This window comes from Monodelphis domestica, chromosome 1 (genome assembly GCF_027887165.1).
Source record: "Monodelphis domestica isolate mMonDom1 chromosome 1, mMonDom1.pri, whole genome shotgun sequence".
Lineage (NCBI taxonomy): Eukaryota > Metazoa > Chordata > Mammalia > Didelphimorphia > Didelphidae > Monodelphis > Monodelphis domestica.
In genome coordinates, this window is record NC_077227.1 from 188,102,941 (window position 1) to 188,122,360 (window position 19,420).

A 19,420-nucleotide genomic window follows, 5' to 3' on the forward strand; every position below is an offset into this window, starting at 1 on the left:
GAAAGGAGGAGAGAAAAGGTTCACATTCTGTGTGAGGGTGTGGTACAGATGGCAGGCTATTGAATTTGTGTTGAAGTTAGAGGAACTAGGTTTGAGGGGAGTATAGCTCACAATATGGTACATAGTTGGAGGACACCAGAGCTGGAGGGGAGAAGAACCCTGGGGCCACTCTCCTCGCTATCTCAACACATACTTTTTAGACTCTCATCACCTGCCCCTATGCCCAGTAGCCCAATGGGAGTGCTTCCTGTCTGGGGTAAGGGGAAAGTGAAGTTTGGGAGGGGAAGAGGCACAGCACTCAATTTCTAAAAGGTTCACCATCACTGCCCTAGTTGTTGATGCCTGCTCTCCCCAAATTATTTTGTATGTATAAATATATGTATTACACATTTATTTTATGTTTATATATTCTGTTACATCCCCCTAGTAAAACATATGCTCCTCAAGGGCAGGTATTATGTCACTTTTGTATCTGTATTCCCACTCCCTTGTGAAGTCCTTGGCATATATATAAATGCAGTTGCATTTAATAAATGCTTATTGATTGCTAACAAATGAGAAGGGTGCTATAACTAGAAAGGAAGACTTTAGTTTTATATTATTCAAATTATTTACTTAAAAACATGTGCACATTAAAGAGGTAAGATGCTAAAAAAAAACCCTCCATTTCTTTTAGAAAGACTCCTACTGATAACTTTTTAAATTGATTAATTAGAATGATTTTTACATTTCTATCAAATAAAATAGATATTACACATCTATAAGGGTCTACAAGTTGAAAGACTGAATTGCATAAGACACATGAATCATATGGGGGATTTACATCTACAGGAAACATATTTTTTCAAAGAATGGAAGTCAGAAAGGAGATGAAATTCTGGATATTAATATATGGTTATCCTTCAAATGATAAATATAAATAAATCCCCTTTAATGAACTGGCTGATGAATATTAGCTGATAGTGCTTACTTTTACTAGGCATGTACAAAAAAGACTAAAAAATGTGTGGTCTTTCTCATACTACAGATATGAAGAGCTCTGGTCTATATATTTAAAATTACTGTTGGTAAAGGCTTCCTAATTCCTAAAGGTTAAATTTTGTACTAGTGGTTCCATTATAGTCTTACAAGCAAAGAAATATATTGTTCCTTAGTACCAAATGCCAAACTGTTGCGTTTAGCTGTCCATAGCTAGCTTTGTCCCACTGTTTCAGTATACCCTCAAACTATTTCATCTCTCTCCATGCCTGCCTGAAGCTATCCTATCTCATCTGTCCAAACAGAATCTTCTTGGAGAATCAATTGTTACTCTTTCTAAACACATACCTCAACAAATACCTGGTGCAATGAGCATTACTTCAATACTAGAGAATATGAATGTTTCAGGAACTCACTATGTTATTCCATCAAATTAGGATTAAAGGATAACAACAGAACTGTTCAAGCTGCTGGTATCATGTAGCATTAGCAACATGCTACTCTTCTGAGTCACTTAAGAGCTTAGGATATATTACTTAAGTTTGGCCTGGAATCTAATGCTGCACTTGTACTGTACTCTTTGTATAACTGCCCTTAGGCCATGGTGGATAGTTGTATATAACTGATTTGAGTTTTAACTATAGAAGGAAATGTCTTATTCTGACTTACTGATTATAATGCCTGTAGACTGTTATGCTGTAGGAGTTTTCTGAAAGTGAAGTTTTACATGTGATTCCTAGGTCCTCTATTGTATACTTGAACATAAATTACTGGATTTCTCTCCTTTTGCAAAGGGACGTAAGTTAGAAATCATCTACTCTGATGAAGGCAAGGCTCTCTTGTCACCAATAAAGCTGATTAATTTTGCCTATTATGATGACAAATTTTTCTTTGAAGCTTCCCGACTCTAGGTCTATTGAATACTTCTGTTAGGTCCATGAGTGCCATGGAAGTCTTGATTTTATGTGCTCAACTTTTCCTGTATCTAAAATACAACAGATACCTGTGTTGACTTTGAGGTCAACTGCCATGATTCTGAGTACATATAATTAATGATATTCAATAGTCAATATAAGAGGACTCTAATCAAGATCTTGCCAGCAACAGGGAACAAGAAGATATCATGTAAAAGGTGTCTATTTTGACTTTCTCCTTTTTTACTTTAAAATAGTAGTTGTTCTATTTTTCTTTGAAGAGGACCAAAATGGCATCATGACATTGGGGTGAATATATAGGCTCTGCCATGGGTAGGGCAAAAGTAGTCCATATGCTCATTTGGGATGAATATTTCTCTAAATTTATGCATCTAGCCTTTAGCTACTGAAATTCTGCTTTGCTCATAGAGTACAGCTCTACTACTTTAAAACAGTAAAACTCATTGGACATCTGAAATATCATGCCATTTCCTTAGTATTCTAAAGAAAGAGCCTTTATAGGCATCTGAACACTTCTCACATCCTACTTGAAAATCTTATAAGATACACTATCAATCTGTAGAGTTTTACCATTCATCAGTGCTTACAACAGCAATGGTAGCATTTTAAAAGTTGAAATCAAAAGCATGCCAGGGCAGGTTCTAGTTTCATAGAGCTGTACTCTGAATGATGAAAGAGAACTGTTACATCCTCTTTTTCATATTCCCTCTTCCCATGGGGTAGAGTAATTTCCTCTCTCTCTCGGCTCTCACTGCCTTTCTCCCCTCAGTTGTTCTAAAAGGTATTGTTGAGTCTACAAACACTCCTCAGTGGTACCCAGGGTTTCTTGACAACAGTCCTCATACTCTTTTATGCTTGGCTTTGGACTCTTAGTATGGGTGATGCCTACTTTTCAACTCAATCTGCATTTCTTAGGGCAAGATTCTATTAGCATACTTCCTATATGGGTCATGAGCATACGTTTCAGCCTGCTTTGCTGAAAATAATTTCTTAAGCATCACTATTCAGTTTTACTAAATTCTAATCAGACTAGAACATTTAAAGAGAAATAAGACCCACTACTTAGTTGATAATTTTCTTCTAGAGATGCCCATACATGTCTCTACTATCATTACTCAAAAAGTTCTACTAAAATGTTCTACCAAAATTAGGGAATACTCATGAAGGGCATTGAGCCAATTAAGATTTTTATGTATCCCTGGATAACAATGATTAAGGTAGAACAAATTGAAAGGTCAACAAATGCCCTTAGTAGGGAGCAGTAATAGAAAGGAAAGTTACTTCTTACCAGCTCTGTTTCTTGTTTGTACTTGTCCGCCTTCTCCTCAATAGTTTTTTTCTCTGACCGAGTTCGATCTAAGTCTTTCCGGAGCTTCGTGATCTCTTCTTGGAGACTGAGGACCTTACTTGTGGCAATCTTGGCCTCCTCCTCACTGAGGTGAAGGCGGTCCAGGTCATTGCGTAGTTTTTCAGTTTCTGAGTTATATGTCCCTTCCAAGGTGGTGAGCTTCTCCAGCAGGCATTTGTAATCTTTGTTCTTTCCATTAGCAGGAGCAAAAACAAACAAACAAACAAAAAAAAAAAAACACAGGATAAGTGCATAGAAAAAAATGAAAGGGTAAAGGCAGGAAATAAAAGGGAAAAGAAAATGAGAAACTGCATCAATTATATGATCAGAAAGCCAGGGCTCACAATTATTCAAGAAAGTAGTCAGCTTGTTTTATCCTAACTGAACAGCAGCACAAGAATGTCATTTAAATAAAGTACTTTCTTATTACTGCTTTACCTCACTCCCCTCAGTCTTTATGTATTCCATTAATAAAATTGAGCTTTAAACTTGCTAATATGTTGCGCTGTAATTGTTCTCAAGTAGTTTGAAACATTTTCCCCCTTGTTAAAACTTGGGTTTCTCTGATTTTGCTTATGTATTCTCTTATAATAAGAGACATAATGATTGGCACAGAGATTGTGCAGTAATTCATTTGTTCTTTGATGTACATTTTCTAGGTAAATTTTTTTTAAGCCCTTACCTTCTCTCTGACAATCAATACTGGATATAAATTGCAAGGAAGAAGTATAATCAAGGCTAGGCAATTGGGCTTAAGTGACTTGGCCACAGTCTCTCAACTAGGAAATGTCTGCGGTCACATTTGAACCCAGGACCTCCCATTTCCAGACCTGGTTATCTGTCCAATGAGTCACATAGCTAACCCTTCTATGTAATGTTTTAAATGGTATTAACCTTTTTCAAATCTCTTTAGGGAAATAAATCCATTTCTTTTGTTACCATTTTTAAATCTTTGAAGGTATACTAACCAAATACAAACAAACCTTCAATTTCATTTTTAAAAGCATTTATCTATATTGGTTTTCTATAGATAGACACTCCTTGAGGCTCCAGCAATAACTTTGTGATTAAAATATACTAATTTAAAGAATTTCAATAGTAATAATTTTGACTCTTTGTATTTAAGAAATATAAGGAGGGAGATTTAAAATGATACAGTATTAGCCTTTACTTATAGCTTAACCTACTTCTTCCTCTAAGGAAAATACATTTTCTTTCATTACTCATGTAGACCACTGAGTACAGAGCCCTCAGGAACCCAAAAAATATTTGGTGGGTAGATGACTAAGAGAAAAAATGTACATAATTTAGATTGATGGAAGAATATGAAAAAAGAAACTACTTCTAAAGTATAATGAAAAAGTTTATATAGATCCAAGAATGACATTTTTTCACTTTATTTCCTTCATGAGTTTTTTAGTATCCATGTGATGTATCTTCATTCACAGCATGAGGAAGATGGAAATATGTTTTGTATGAAAGCACTGGTAAAACCTATATCAGGCTAATTACCACCTTGGGGAGGTAGGATGGAAGGGAGAGAAACTGAATCCTAAAATGTCAGATAACAATTGTCAAAAATTCTTTCTACATGTAACTGAAAAAAAGTTAAGTTTTTTTTTTTAAGTTTGTAGTATGAATGAAGAGATAAGGAAGCAGGGACAGGTAGATGGTTCAGTGGATAGAGAGACAGGCCTAGAGACAGGAGTCTTCAGTTCAAATCTGGGCTTAGATACTTCCCTAGCTGTGTGATCTTGGGCAAGTAACAACCCCAATTGCCTAACTCTCACTATTCTTCTGCCTTGGCACTGATAATTAGTATTGATTCTAAGAGAGAAGGTAAGGATTTAAGAAAAAAAAAGATAAGGAAGCATTGATCTTCTAAAAGGTAAAGCCCAATCAAGATATCTAAATGTGGTTATAGGGTCCCTGGTAAATTCACATATTTTTCTCTGCCTGCTTGACACAAGACTAAAAAGAGGAAGGAAGATAAAATATACTTGATTGATATGGCAAATTATTTATAAAAGGATGATAGACACCTAAAGTTACCATAGCAACCATCAACTTCTGGGATGAGTGCTACTAGTGGTACTTGCATTGATGACTATGTCAATGTCCCACAAGTGGCACCTCTCATTTGCCTCCTTTATCTTCTTATGCTATTTCTTTTTATTCTCCTTTTCATTCCCTTGTTTCAGTGTGATGTTTTTGCCCTGCCAACAATGCCCAAGAGCACTGCTCTTCACTTCTAATGGCTCTTGGGCCCAAAAAGGCCTCCTGGGGGTTGCCAAAGCTCTCAGCATGGCAAAGGACTGCTGCTACTTCTGCTAGTCCTGAGATGCCCCACCAGGACTGTTAACAAAGTCCAGTGGTAGGAGGTGAGCAATGAGTCACAAAAGGGGAATAAGATGAGAGATTGTGGCAAAGAAAGTAGTCAGTGTGGGACAGATTGAGGGAGAAAAGAGTTGAGCCTTCTCTACTTTGAATGCAACCATATCCCAGGTTTCCAAATCTAACACCCAAGGGAGCCATAGAAACTTTCATTCCATGAGGCATGCCCAGTATGGTGAGGAGAGCCTGAAGGGCTTTATTAACTTCTGGTTTCTGGATTGACTGGAAGGAAGCAAGAAAGTATTAACAGCATAGTGACTTTTACTGTATCTGGACAGAGAGACAGTCAGACAGACAGGCAAAGATAAAGAGAGACAGAGACAGAGAGAGGAGAACCTTTGACCAAATATTTCATGTGCTGTGCAAAACCCAAAAACCTCTGAGAAATAGAGTGAGGAATGTTTCTGAACCCAGATGTATTCATGGTCTGTATTTCTGTAGAAAGACATTATTGAAGGGGAACAAATCAATACCAGATCAAATAGTACTAAAGTGGTAAGAGTAGTAGTAACTTAAAAAGGAAAAAAACCTTGAAGCAGATTAAATTTTTCCCCTTCATAATGGTTTTCTGTTGCTGAATATTTCCTCCCAATGTAGGAGCAGTAATTATAACTTTGTGAAGCCTGGAGAAAGATCTAGACCCAGAGCTGTCTCCCAGTATCTCTAGACATATTCTGACTCAGTGACACTCGGTCCTACCCCTTCTCCCTGTGTTCTCCAATTCCATGAACTATAGAAAATCAGTAGTTAGTAGCAACATCAAATTGGGGAAATGAGTTACAACTGTAATAGATATGGATCTGAGTGGGTAAGAGACAGTAAAAGAAAATGCACAAGAGCAAAGACTGTGCATGATAACAGTACTGAGGTTATTGACTCAGAATTCTAAAACCTAATAAGAGATATGGAGCAAGAAGTAACCTTAGAAGATAGCTAGTCTAACCCAACTCAGTTTATAGATGAGAAAGCCAAGAACTATACTCATCAAGATCACACAGGCAGCAAACAGCAGGGTTGAGATTTAAAACTATATCCTCTGGGGGGGCAGCTGGGTAGTTCAGTGGATAGAGACAGGAGGTCCTAGGTTCCAATTTGGCCCCAGACACTTCCTAGCTGTGTGATCCTGGGCAAGTCACTTAACCCCCATTGCCTAGTCCTTACTTCTGCCTTGGAAACAATTCACATTACTGATTCCAAGACAGAAGGTAAGGATTAAAAAAAAAAAAAAACTATATCCTCTTACAACAAATCCAAAATTCTTTCTTCTGCACAAGAGAAGGAAATTAAATCTGAATCTTTATTGAGATTTAGCAGAAGTTGGAATGGCAATCGCCTCCCCAGTAGGAGAAAGCCTTGCTTGGGGTTTCCCTTCATCCTAGTTTCCTTTATCTAGGATTTCAGGAGGAAGGGGCGACATTTGCTTAGATTTTCATCAGGGCCTGCCACTATCTTCTCAAAAATATTCAAACTTTGACAATCCAAATCCAGTTTAATTTCTTGTCTCTGTCACTAATTAGCTGTGTGATCTTTGGCAAGCCAAAAGTTCTTCTGTCTCTCCAATTTTTCTCATCTGGAAAATGAGGATAATACCTGGCTTACCTACGTCACAGATGTTAAGACAACAGTACCCATATGTTTAAAACAGGTCCAAAAGTCAGGCATGCCAATACCAACAAATTTGACCATTCTTTGATGTATTTCCTATCTTACTTCTAGTAAGTCTCCAGGAAATAATTTCCTGCTTCATTACAATAAAAAACTTTTTTTACCCATTAACTTCTCATAATTTGTAGTTTCTAGTTGTTAGAAAAAAGAGATAAAATCAAATCATAGTATTAGAATTACAGTTGAAAGTGATATTTTTACCCTTAGTTGATCACCTAAACAGGGTAACTCATATCTTTTTCTTCACTCCCAAGATCAGGTTGAAGTGGCTTGTACCTACCTGTTCATCAACTTTGCGTTGTAGCTGCATAATCTTATTTTCCATACCAATATGTAGCTTCTTGTAGCGCTCAACAGAGCGAGCCTCAATCTTTAACTTCTTCAACTCTCTCTTGGCCATCATTCGTCGGAAACAGCACTGGAGGTAGACGATGGCCTTTAGGCACCTTTTGTAGTGCAGCCGAGCCAGCCAGCTACGCACATGCTTCTGGATGATGATGGCCTTATGTTCACGAAGGATCTGTAAAACAAGATAAATGTAAAGCAACACCATACCCAAACTCTACCTGGCTCACAGCTTGATAAATCCATTCGCAGGAGATAAACAAACCTTGATTATTATATGCTGATAAGACATTCAAGCATGAAAACATTTTAAAAAGCCACTTTGAGTGTTTAAATATAGATATGTATTCCATTTCTGCAAATATGGTCTATGTACATAACAAAGCAATGACATTTACATGTTATCTTTAAAGGTAAAAGCAAGGGATAATTTGATTGGGGAATAAAGCTAAAATAGAAAGGAATAACAATCTTGACATCTGTTTCTTATTGATGGATGACTCTTTATAGATTCCTATTATTGGCTGGTACCCAAATGAACAAAACTAGCATCCAAAGAACGATCTGCTCTGCAGATAAAAAATTTCCCACCATTAATATTACCATTATTTGACAATGCTTTAAGATAATAACTAGCAATGTTATTGTGCTTTAAGGTTTGCAAAGCACTTTAGAAATATTATCTAATTTCATCCTTAAAGCAATCATGAGGGTTAAGTTTTATTCTCAGCCCTTTCATGTAAATAAGGGCTGATACTAATGGGCTTGTTTCTAAAGTCTACTGGGGGGCCTTTTTTAGTCATAAAACAGGCACTTTTATTGATCATCCTTGAGAAAAATCTCCCTAAACAGGATTTTACCAGTACTATATCAAATGGACCTGAAATCAGTTTGTGACATTCAAAAGTAGTAGAAACAAAGAAATTTTATAAACCAAAAAACTGTCCACCAAAAAAAATGGACAAATTAATAGGAAAACGAGGTATAAAATTAAATCTTTAAAGTTTATAACATAAACTCTTTTCTGATGTCACCTTATATTCTTAAAAATCCATCATGATGTTCAATCAAACTTTCCAACAATTAAAGTTTGTCTAATAACCAAATTTCCCATTATTAGAGAAATTCAAGCAAAATCTAGATGACCTCTGTCAAGGTAGCTATAAGGTTTATACATTGTGCGTTTATACAGCAGCTCTGCAGCCTGTGAACTGCTCAGTGCTTGGGCCACTCCCCTCTTCCCTTCTACACTCGCTTAAGACATTCCTCACTTCACCTGCTCTTCTGCCCAGCACTCCATCTCTAAAAGGTTCGCCATCACTGGTCTAGCTAAGTGTTCTCTAAAATCCCTAAACAATCTAAGATTCTATGAAATCCCTTTCTCAACATACAAGCTTTTCAAATGAATTTTTGATCATTTGACCTTAAGTATTATTTTTCCTCCTCCTATTCTGAGCCTAGAAAATTCTATGGTTCCCTAATAAATGGTATTACTAGATACCTATGATGTGATAATGTCAAAATGTATGAAATCTCTTAAATCAGCTTCAAATATTTTGATTTTTTAATTTAGAGGTTTAGAGTTTAGAGGTCTAAAGGAAGCAATATATGCCTGTACATATAACAATAATATAATACAATGAAAGAATTGGTCAATAGCCAAAATTCAGGGGGAGCAATTCTCCTAACATTCCTCTTCAAGTTACTTTTAAAAAACTCCTCAAATCTAATTTTGAAGTAGCAGAGCCAATGAAAAGTGAGACATTTTCAATCTAAATCAGCGTAAGAGATCACTAGGAGAAATCTGTAATACTGGGGCAGGAGTCAGCCAAGAATGCATGTGGAGACAGAACCAATGGCAAGCCTTGGAGGCCATGTGGGACAGTGACTGGCAGCAGAAGCAGCTTTGGGAGCTGTCAGCCCAGAGTCAGTAAGGGGGTTGGACAACTGATAAGAAAGAGAACTCTGGTAACTCTATTGCCCATAAACTGTTCTGGGCCAGTTTCAGGGTGGGGAGGAGCACTAGTACTTGTGGTTGCAGGAGATCTGGTCAGAGTTCCAGGGCCAAAAGGAGCACGAGAACTTGGAGCTGCAGAGGAGCAGGCTCTCTTCCCAAGTAAACACGAGAGCATAGACCAGGATAGCAATAATCATACTGTTCCCTAAATCACACCACCTTGGAAGCACCTAAAAGTTGCAGACTTCCAGCATCAAGAAAAAGCCTGAAGCTTGGGTTAATGCCTCCCTACCCCTAACTGACTAGAGCCGAATCATAATATATTTCAAAGTCAAAAGAAATAAGTTGGAAAAATGAATCAATAACAATATTTTTTTTTAAAGCATTACTTCTGGGGACAGCTGGGTGGCTCAGTGGATTGAGAGCCAGGCCTAGAGACGGGAGGTCCTAGGTTCAAATCTGGCCTCAAACACTTCCCAGCTGTGTGACCTTGGGCAAGTCACTTGACCCCCATTACCTAGCCCTTATCACTCTTCTGCCTTGGAACCAATACACGGTATTGATTCCAAGATGGAAGGTAAGGGTTTAAAAAAAAAAAAAGCATTACTTTTCTAAGGAGAGGTTCTTTTTTTTTTTTTTAAGGCAAAATGATGTCTAAGTAGCTTTCTAAGGCAGGCCTAAAAAATACATGGAAAGTGTTCCAAAGAAACCAAAGGAGCTTTAGGAGGAAAGGGAAACAACCCAAGAATGCCTTGTTAAATTCCTTTAGACACAGATATATATATATATATATACATATATATATATGTTTCTATATATCTTAGGAGGTAAAGAAGCTTGACTTCTTAGGAGGCCTAAAAAAACACAGTGGAAGGAGGGCTTTGCAGGAGCTCCCTATCAGGGTCACAATATAAGGGAACCTCCTGGAGTGTGGCTATGAAACATGGAATTAAATCCCCAAAATCATCTCTGACATGCATAAACTTGGGTAAAGAAAAATGGAGGAGAGTTACTTAGCTTTACCATTGCTCTCAGTTTAACTATTTCATACTTCTTTGAATTTCCTCTAATTTCACCACTTTCTCCTTCTCTTAGTCCTTAAGGTAAAACCAAGATATACTCTGGGTATAATCAATATTGAGTGATTATAATTAGAATACTATTTTTTATTTTTTTTTACTGTATTCCTATCTAAGAATCCATTTCTGTTCATAAAATTCAGTAACATACTGCTTTTTGTTCAGTTTATGATCCATTATCACAGTTACACACATAGCGAGTTGTTTCCTAGTCTACATTTGTGAACTCCCCCCCCCACTTAAGTAAACCTTGTACTTTAATCCTGTTAGCCTTGACTATTTGATTCAAATTACCAAGACCACTTTAACTGTGATCTTCTTTTCTGAGCCTGCTTTTATTATCTACCAACTAAATGATATAATTTCATTCTATTTATTATTATTATTAATGATGATGTTACTTAAGATGAAAGCCAGTTTCCACACCTGAGTTCCACCATATGGCTTTGTCTCTAAGCCTCAAAAATCTCTATGAATGATTCTTTAAATAGTTATACATATATTGTTCTGTTTTATACCACAATTTTCCAGCTTGTAATGAATATGGCCAATGGGGAAGATTCAAAAGCCTTTCTGATAAAGTCACAGAATGAATTCATCTATCACTTCTTTTCTGATCAACCAGGTTCATCATTCTGATAGAGAGGGAGATTAAGATATATTCAATTTTACGTTACTTATATTTATTCTCACTCAATATTCTTTTAAATTATTCAATCAATATTGTTCAAGGTATAGAAGGTTAATTTGTCAGATTTCTAGAGTCATCTGTTTGTTTGCCAGCAAAACACTATGATATACTTGTTTATCTGGGTATAAGATGTGGGGTTTCTGGTTTTTAAAAGATTACTCCATTACAAACATGAATAATATGGAAATATGTATTGAGTGATAATACATGTATAGTATAACTCAATGGAATTGCTTGTCCACTCTAGAAGAGGGGAGAGAAAGAACATGAATCATGTAGCCATAAAAAAAATACTTAAATTTTTAAAAATTGAGAGATTGACTGGAAAAAAAACACTATGATATGAACTGATTATTAACATTTGAATCATATTCATCTTCCAATTTATCAAGTGTCTTTTGCATTCTGTTATAACAACCTTGCTCATACTTGGGAACAGGATTTTTTTTTTAATCCATCTGCCAGACTATATCCCTCTTATGCAAAAAATACTTCTGGATGCATTATCTAGACCAGGGAAGACAGATGTAAAATTTTTACTATCTACTTTTTTTTAATACATATGCTAAGTTTATATGACTAGATACCTAAGTTTTAAAATTGATGATCATGTCTAAAAGTATGCTTTCTATGAGTAGAGATAATGTTTTTAATATCCCCTCTGGCATTTTGAATGGTGCATATAATTCTGTGGATACTCAATAAATATTCATTACGAGAATGAACAAAGGGTTTGAGCAGAGTGGCTTACCTTACGAAATCTATTTCTAGCCATATAGCCTCGTAAGTGAGACTGGAGAATGATGGTGGCTGCTCGTCTGGTTTGGTACCTTTTTCGGACCACATACATTCGCCAGTACTTCTGAATGACAGTGGCTGCATTGGTTCTGCGCAAAAACTTGGCATAGCTGTTCAAAGCAACAATAGAGTATATCAGTCATTAGACAGTCATTCATCCATTTCATGTAGCCTTTTCAGAGAGGTAACATTTTCTAAGGACTATATATATATATAATTCTAAAAATATTGGATCAGAGATTCAGAAGGATAGCTTGCCATCGAGTCTAACTCATTTGTTTAATAGATGAGAAAACTAAGACCCAGAGAAGTGTCTTGCCCAAGAGAAGTAGTATAGTCAAGAGATTAAATCAGGGTTCTCTGAATCCAAATTCAGTGCTTCTTCCTCTGTACCATGAATAATATCCAAGTTAGACAAACATAATAAATTCAGTCCTTAATATACATAATATGCCATTCTATTTTATTAAGTTTGTTTATCACTCATATATAATCTCAGAAAAAAAGGTTTACTAATTATCTGGTTGCTAAATAAATTTCTTTTTAAAGAAATGTCTCCACTAGAATTTGATGGACTTTTATAATTCTTTTTTATGATTATCTCACCTCCCTTCTCCTGAAGACATTTCAATAGGATTTTTACTAACTTGACCATGATAATACATATGTAACTTTTTTCACCCACAGTTGTTTTCTTTGCTTTCTTCAAACCCTTAAGAAAAGATGGGAGATAAGCTGTTCTGAGGCATTCTAGTCCAGGGGTTGAAAATCCACACAGCACCTGTTTGAGATGTGGCCTTACAGTTTTAGAAAGAAGTCTACACTCTCAATTTACTTTGAACTAAAAAATTTTCACACTCTTGTATGAAAATATTCCAAGGCATGAGGACTATTTTTCATAATCTGCTCACATGAAAACAAGATATTAGAAGCAGTATCTTTTCGATTATATTTAGGTCCAAAAGGATATACTGTGGGTGCTCTCCATATTTGATTTTTATGAAATAAAGTGCTCTATGAAAGCAAATGATCACTGTGTGACCATCACTGATTTTAATACTAATAAGAATGAGAATTAGTAGTTTGCTTTAAAAGTAGTGCCCTCTAAAAATCCTTGATTTATGCATATTCTCACATTCACTACATTCATACAACAGACATGTACTGAGTACCTACTATGTGCAAAATACTAAGTTAGCTTGTATGGGTATGTTTTTTAAGATATGAAAAACTAACAGATGGTGGAGTCAGACAAATGATAAAATTTTCATAACTTTCTGCTTTATTCATTGGTTTATATGGTTTCTTGGGAAATTTCATTTGAAGAGAGACAAGCTAGTATGCACAAAGGACATGATATTCTAATTACTCTCCTGGAAAATAAATACCCTAGCACCTGGCACAGGAAAGAGAAAGAGGCCAGCAGCCTCCTCTGACTGCCCTGCTTAGGAGATGCTAAAATAAGAGGATGTAGTTTTCTGCTTACCATCGCGCCTGGTAGCCTCGAACATATCTCTGAATAGTAATTGCCGCCTTCTTCATACGGAGGTACTTCTTCCGCAACAACCAGCCCCGAATTGTCTTCTGAATGCGGATGCAGGCAGCCCTCAACTTATCTGCCCTTATTTTTTCCAAATAAGCCACTTGCCCCGCTCGGAAAAATATCTTGGTCTTACCAAACTGGTATTTATCTTTATCCTGTTGTCAGAGAAAATATATACATATATATATATTCAGAAGCAGGATTAATGGTCATATAATGAAAGTTCATAACAGAAAGGGAAACAAAGATTGTCTAAAAGCAGAATCAGTGAAGAGGTAAAACTACATCTAACATTTTTTGCTAAATCAGCAATCAACTAATGGAGCCAAATTTTGATCCTAGGCACTTCTGTACACAATTTCTAGGATTAGTGAAGTTGAGGAAGTAGAAGGGATTTTAAGGGAGGCTCTAATGACAAATACTTTCCATAATTCTTCTACCTGGGAATATTATTTGAGGCCAAAACTTGATTGTGGGATTTGGGGTAGTTTTTTGTTAGCCTGGTTGTATTTTAAACATCTCAAGGAAATGGAGATGTTGATTTTCCCTTTGACTGATTCATGCTGTAAAGGTCTGTATTCCAGGTGAAAGCTGAAGGGATAAAAACACCAAGAATAAGATAAGTCTAAAAGCATACAAAATGAAAGAAAAAATTAAAGCTGATATTAATTATATTGAATTGGTTTCCCATTAAAGTCATCACTGTTTCAACTATTGTGTTATTGAAGCTTTTAAAAAATCTTAACTATGTATGAAAATATAGAGGAAGTTAAAGACCTTCTAACAAGCTCAAAGCTATTTTTAGAAAATGAAGGTCTATATGGTATTTAGACTTTTAGAATTAAAAGAGGTCTAAGTAGTCATCTTGGCAACACTCCTGATTTCAGAGGTAAGGAAACTAACAGCTCTGAACAACAGCTTGCTCAACATCACACAGATAGGACATAGAGGAGGCAGGACTTGAATACAAATCTTTGGGTTTGCTCTTTCCACTGTACTATGTGGCCTCTTCTACTATGAACCATAGGCATGATGTAGTAGATATTTCTGGGCCATAACCCAGTGGTATACTTTGGAGTAAAGGTTAACCATTCATCAAAACAGCAGTCTGAAAGGTACCCACATGATCCAAAATTCTCAGGGCTATATAGAAAAGATAGCCACTGCATTCACGGATATGAGGAGAAGAGCTTACAGAGGAAGAAATCAGAAAGCTTTATCTGAATCAAGACCCTATGGATTCTACCTTTTGTTAATCCCAGTTCTCCCTTCCCCCCCAAAATAATTATTTTGCATTAACTTCTTATGTATTTTTACATATAGTTTACATTAACCCCTGAGTTTGCATGGTTTCTCCAGGGTACAATGTAAGCTCCTGTGGGCAGGGACTGTTTCATTCTTGTCTTTGCAATATAGCACATTGCATAGTACTTGGCATGCATTAGGTGCTTAATGAATGCTTGGAGATTTTAATTTCTACAGAAATACATAAAGACCATACAGAACTGACCCCCAGGGCTTAGAATTGAATACAAATAATACAAATTAATTGTCTTGAGGACAAGGATTTATTTTTGGTTTGTCTCTGCTTCCCTTGCACCGAGAAAATACAGTACCTGGTGCATATTAAGTAAATGCTTAATAAATACATGTTGATTTAAAACAAAAAAAAGAAACTAGAATGATTCTCCTTTCTTCTCCTCTCCTCTGCCTATCACCCTAGACCAGTGTTAGTGAATGTTTTCAAGATCTCGTGCCCAAGCTGCACTTTCAAGCCACCTGTGAGCCCTCTGCATTACCCAAGACAGTAGAAGGAGGAAGTGCTCACATTGGACCATTGGGCAGAGGGGTGGGACATGTGAAAAATGTCCTCTGGCACTGTGGTGAGGGGGAGGGGAGCAGCCCCCTCCAGGTCCGCCTGGACACCAGTGCCAAGCCTTTGCCAACACGGCCCTAGACTTATTCCTACTTTTTTGTGCTCTCATGGATTCCACACGCTAAAATTAAACTAGAACTCAAGATGCCTTCCATCTGCCTCAGCTAATGCTTATGCATGAATTATGAGAGGAAACATGGAATCAGGAATAAAGGGTTGAACTTGGAGTAGAGAAGTCCTAGGTTCAAATTCTGATTCTGAAACTAGCTATAAGAACCTAAGTCCTGTGACCTTTCTGAGCCTCAGTTTCCTCAGGTACTGAACTACCCGAACTACCTGTACTACCTGAATAATACCTGTACTACCACTGAATAGCTTAAGGCTGATATTTAGACTTTAAAGTACCATAAAATACCTACTGTTACTACTCCTATTACTACCATCTTTATCCCCAGAGCCAAGACTCTTACAGCAAGTAGAATACAAATAGAATACTGAACAAGGAGTAGACATAAGACATTGTTTCATAGTTTGGAAAAACTATTTTCATTTTCCCTACATGCTCAATTCATAATATTTCCTGTCCAAGTTTCTGTGAGAAACAGAAGGCATGAACCTTATCCTTACCTATGGTCAAGTATGTATTCAGTCAAAACCAATAACTGCAATGAGCACAAAAAAGAAAAGAAACAAAACAAAATATTGGGCAGATCAAAATGAGCTTAAAAAGAAATGAAATCAGAATGAAAATGGAATGAAGCTTAAAAAGTAAAAATTATCTAATTCCTCTTTTAGACTTATGTCATAAAAAGCTGCTTCCATTGTGACCCTCTCAATTAAATTCAACAAGTATTCATTATGTATTTACTATGTGCTAAGCATTGTGCTGGTTGCTGAGATATAAAAACAAAAAGAAAACAATTGCTTGACCTCAAGGAGCTTATATTTTACTGAAGAGGAAACTATACATTGTTGTTGTTATTGTTGTTTAGAAGGGAGAGGGAGGGAAAACTAATAACAATTGGGAATCATGAAAAATCTTCTGCAGAAGTGGCCCTTGAGCCATCCTTTAATAGGACCTGGAGATTATATGTAGTAGAGTTGAGAAGGGAAAACATTCCAAGCCTGGAAGGTCATTTGTAAAAAGGAATGGTGTAAAGAAAAGGAATGTCACTTACAGGGAACAACAGCAAATAGACCAGTCTGGCTGGGACATAGAATGTAAATGAGGCTTGATTACTTCCCTAGGAGTTAATAGACAAGTTCTTAATTCTGGATTTCAAGACCTTGGCTGGTCCCATCTCTCAGTATATTTTATAATCTTATTTTTCCTCCATATAAATCCTCAGTTTCAGTCAAGCTGGGCCAAGAACATGCCTTGTCTTTACATACTTGGACACTTTTCCATGTGGACATATCTCCAGTCAGTCTCAGCCTTACAACACAGATCTTGTAATGTATGTCTCTTTTTTTTTTTGTCTAAATTATATCCAAAATTTAAGGTAACCCTTTTTATCTGAAACCTTCCCTGATAACTTCGATGAGAAGTTGGTCTTATATTGTTATTTATCCCATTGGTATATGTTATGCCTCCAGTCTTATACTGTTATTTCTCCCACGTATTATTATCATAACTGGCTTGTAAACTCCTAGAAGAGGCTTAAGCCCCACTAAGTGAAAGATGTGCTTTTAATTCCTTGTATCTTCCAACCATGGTGAAGAAATTATTATCCTTTTTTATCCTATTTTTATCCTTTGTTATCCAATAAAGGATAAGAAGAAAATCATTTGGCCAAAAGGTATTCACTAATTGCTAAATGACGTCTTTTTCACCTCCAGGCCTCATCTGACTGTCTCAGAGTGTGGTCAATCTTTCTGTACCCCAAAAACCTATCTGTTCAGCCTGAATCCTCAAGCAACCACCTCACTCTGCTGTCATACATTAATCCTGATTTTACATTAACTAAGCTAAGTCTTCTTTTTCCCATCAGAAGATCTGAAATGGAAGCTCCAATGGCCTTATGCAATCAAAACCATATCAATTCTTTTTTTTAAACCCTTACCCTCTGTTTTAGAATCATTACTATGTATTGGTTACAAAGCAGAAGAGTGGTAAAGGCTAGGCAATGGGGGTTAAGTGACTTGCCCAGGGTCACACAGCTAGGAAGTATTTAAGGTCATATTAGAACCTAGAACCTGGCTCTCAATCCACTGAGCCACCCAGCTACCCCTGATACCAATTCTTAAGACAAAAAAAAAATCTGTCAATCAAAAGGTCAATAAAAATGGGTCCTACCAGTATCAGTTTCTCTAATACATTTTTGCACGTCTGCTTCCTATCACTAAGTACATCTCTTTGCTTCATCAAGACACGATAGCGACTAAAAAATTCTTGATATGTCCACCTGCCAAAAGAAATAGGCATAAGCTTAGGTAAATATTTGGTAATGTCTCCCACTAAAAAAAAACCCTTCATTCAAGAACCACTTGACCTACCTGGAGGGAAAGCCTGCTGCACTAATTCGGATGGTTTCCAAGACGCCGCATGCCCTCAACTGCTGTACCGCCCGCTTTTCATCAAACCTACAGGTGAGAATGCAAAAGTGTTCATATACAGCAAGCAGCAGCATAGCAAAGCACAAGTGTGACTAGAGCCATAATTTGTTTCCCATTATTTTGCTCTAAGAAGTAACTGATAAAAATATGATAATATGAAAGGAAAAGTAAAGAACTGACTGTTCAAAAGGTACGCCAACAGTAGTGAAGAAAAACTAGTCATGAAGGCAAGTTGGTGATTAAGAATGAGAACAGGAGCATACAAAGGCTTCAGTAAGGTTTGTGCCAAAATACACCTGACCATGAGTCAGGATAATATCTCTACAGTCTACTTCCTATAGTACTTAAAGTGGGCTTGGGAAGAACATCCTCTCAAATGTTTTAATGCTGTCAAAGACCTTTGCACACAATCACAGCTATTGGCTATAATAACCACACCCATGACTTGGCTCAGCTTCAGATTTTCTGATTTCTTAAGGTTAGTACCTGCCATTTTCCCCACCTCTTTCACTTTACTTAAATGTCTTTTAATAATAAAAACAGTAATAATAATAGTTACCCTTATCATAGTACTTTAAGACAGACAAAGCACATATTATTTCATCTGGTGGTCCTGACAATAATCTTGGGAAGTAAGTGCTCGAATTATCTTCATTTTATAAATAAGGAAATTGAAGCTGACAGAGGTCCACTGCCTTGTCCAGGGTCCATAATGTCCAGGGTCAAATATGAATGCAAGAGTGCTACCCACCATGCTACCTAGCTGCCTCAAGGGAACATATTTTCCAAGTGACTTACTACCCAGTGACATTTTTCCTAGGGTCAGTAAGATTACTTTTTTTAATTGAGAAATTATCAATAAACTTACGTAAATGGAAACTTGAAGTCATTTGGTTTAATACAGCGCACATAATGGGGAGTTGTAGCATTGAGGGTCTCCATCAGCAGATGTAGAGAGTTTCTGAACTATATAAAAAATGAGAGAAAAGGGGAACCAAAGATATAAGCAAGAGTCATATTATCCTTAAAATATCATCTTTTTTACATTTTATGCTATATAAAAAATCATCAGAAAATGAAACCAGTGAATGAAAACTAGATTTCAATAGCGCATCTCATTTTCAAAATGCATGCTTTCCACCACAGTAGAAATCATTCCCTAAATAGAGCTTTATAATTTATGAATGTAACAAACGTGTGAGACAGGCAGAACAACAATTGTTATGGCATTTATAGACAAAAAAAAAAACCCAAG

At 36.5% G+C, this 19,420-nt stretch overlaps 1 protein-coding gene across 4 annotated transcripts in view; it reads right to left on the bottom strand.

The window, feature by feature from the left end:
• MYO5A (myosin VA) overlaps window positions 1-19,420 on the bottom strand; it is a 212,615-nt gene that overhangs the window by 66,074 nt on the left and 127,121 nt on the right. For all 4 annotated transcript variants that reach the window (XM_056810210.1, XM_056810209.1, XM_016427868.2 and 1 more), the window contains exons 16-22: window positions 19,034-19,131; window positions 18,106-18,192; window positions 17,906-18,014; window positions 13,677-13,888; window positions 12,144-12,300; window positions 7,601-7,840; window positions 3,202-3,450 (exon numbers count right to left, since the gene is read on the bottom strand). In XM_056810210.1, coding sequence (XP_056666188.1) covers window positions 3,202-3,450; window positions 7,601-7,840; window positions 12,144-12,300; window positions 13,677-13,888; window positions 17,906-18,014; window positions 18,106-18,192; window positions 19,034-19,131 — 1,152 coding nt within the window. The remainder of the gene's footprint in view (window positions 1-3,201; window positions 3,451-7,600; window positions 7,841-12,143; window positions 12,301-13,676; window positions 13,889-17,905; window positions 18,015-18,105; window positions 18,193-19,033; window positions 19,132-19,420) is intronic.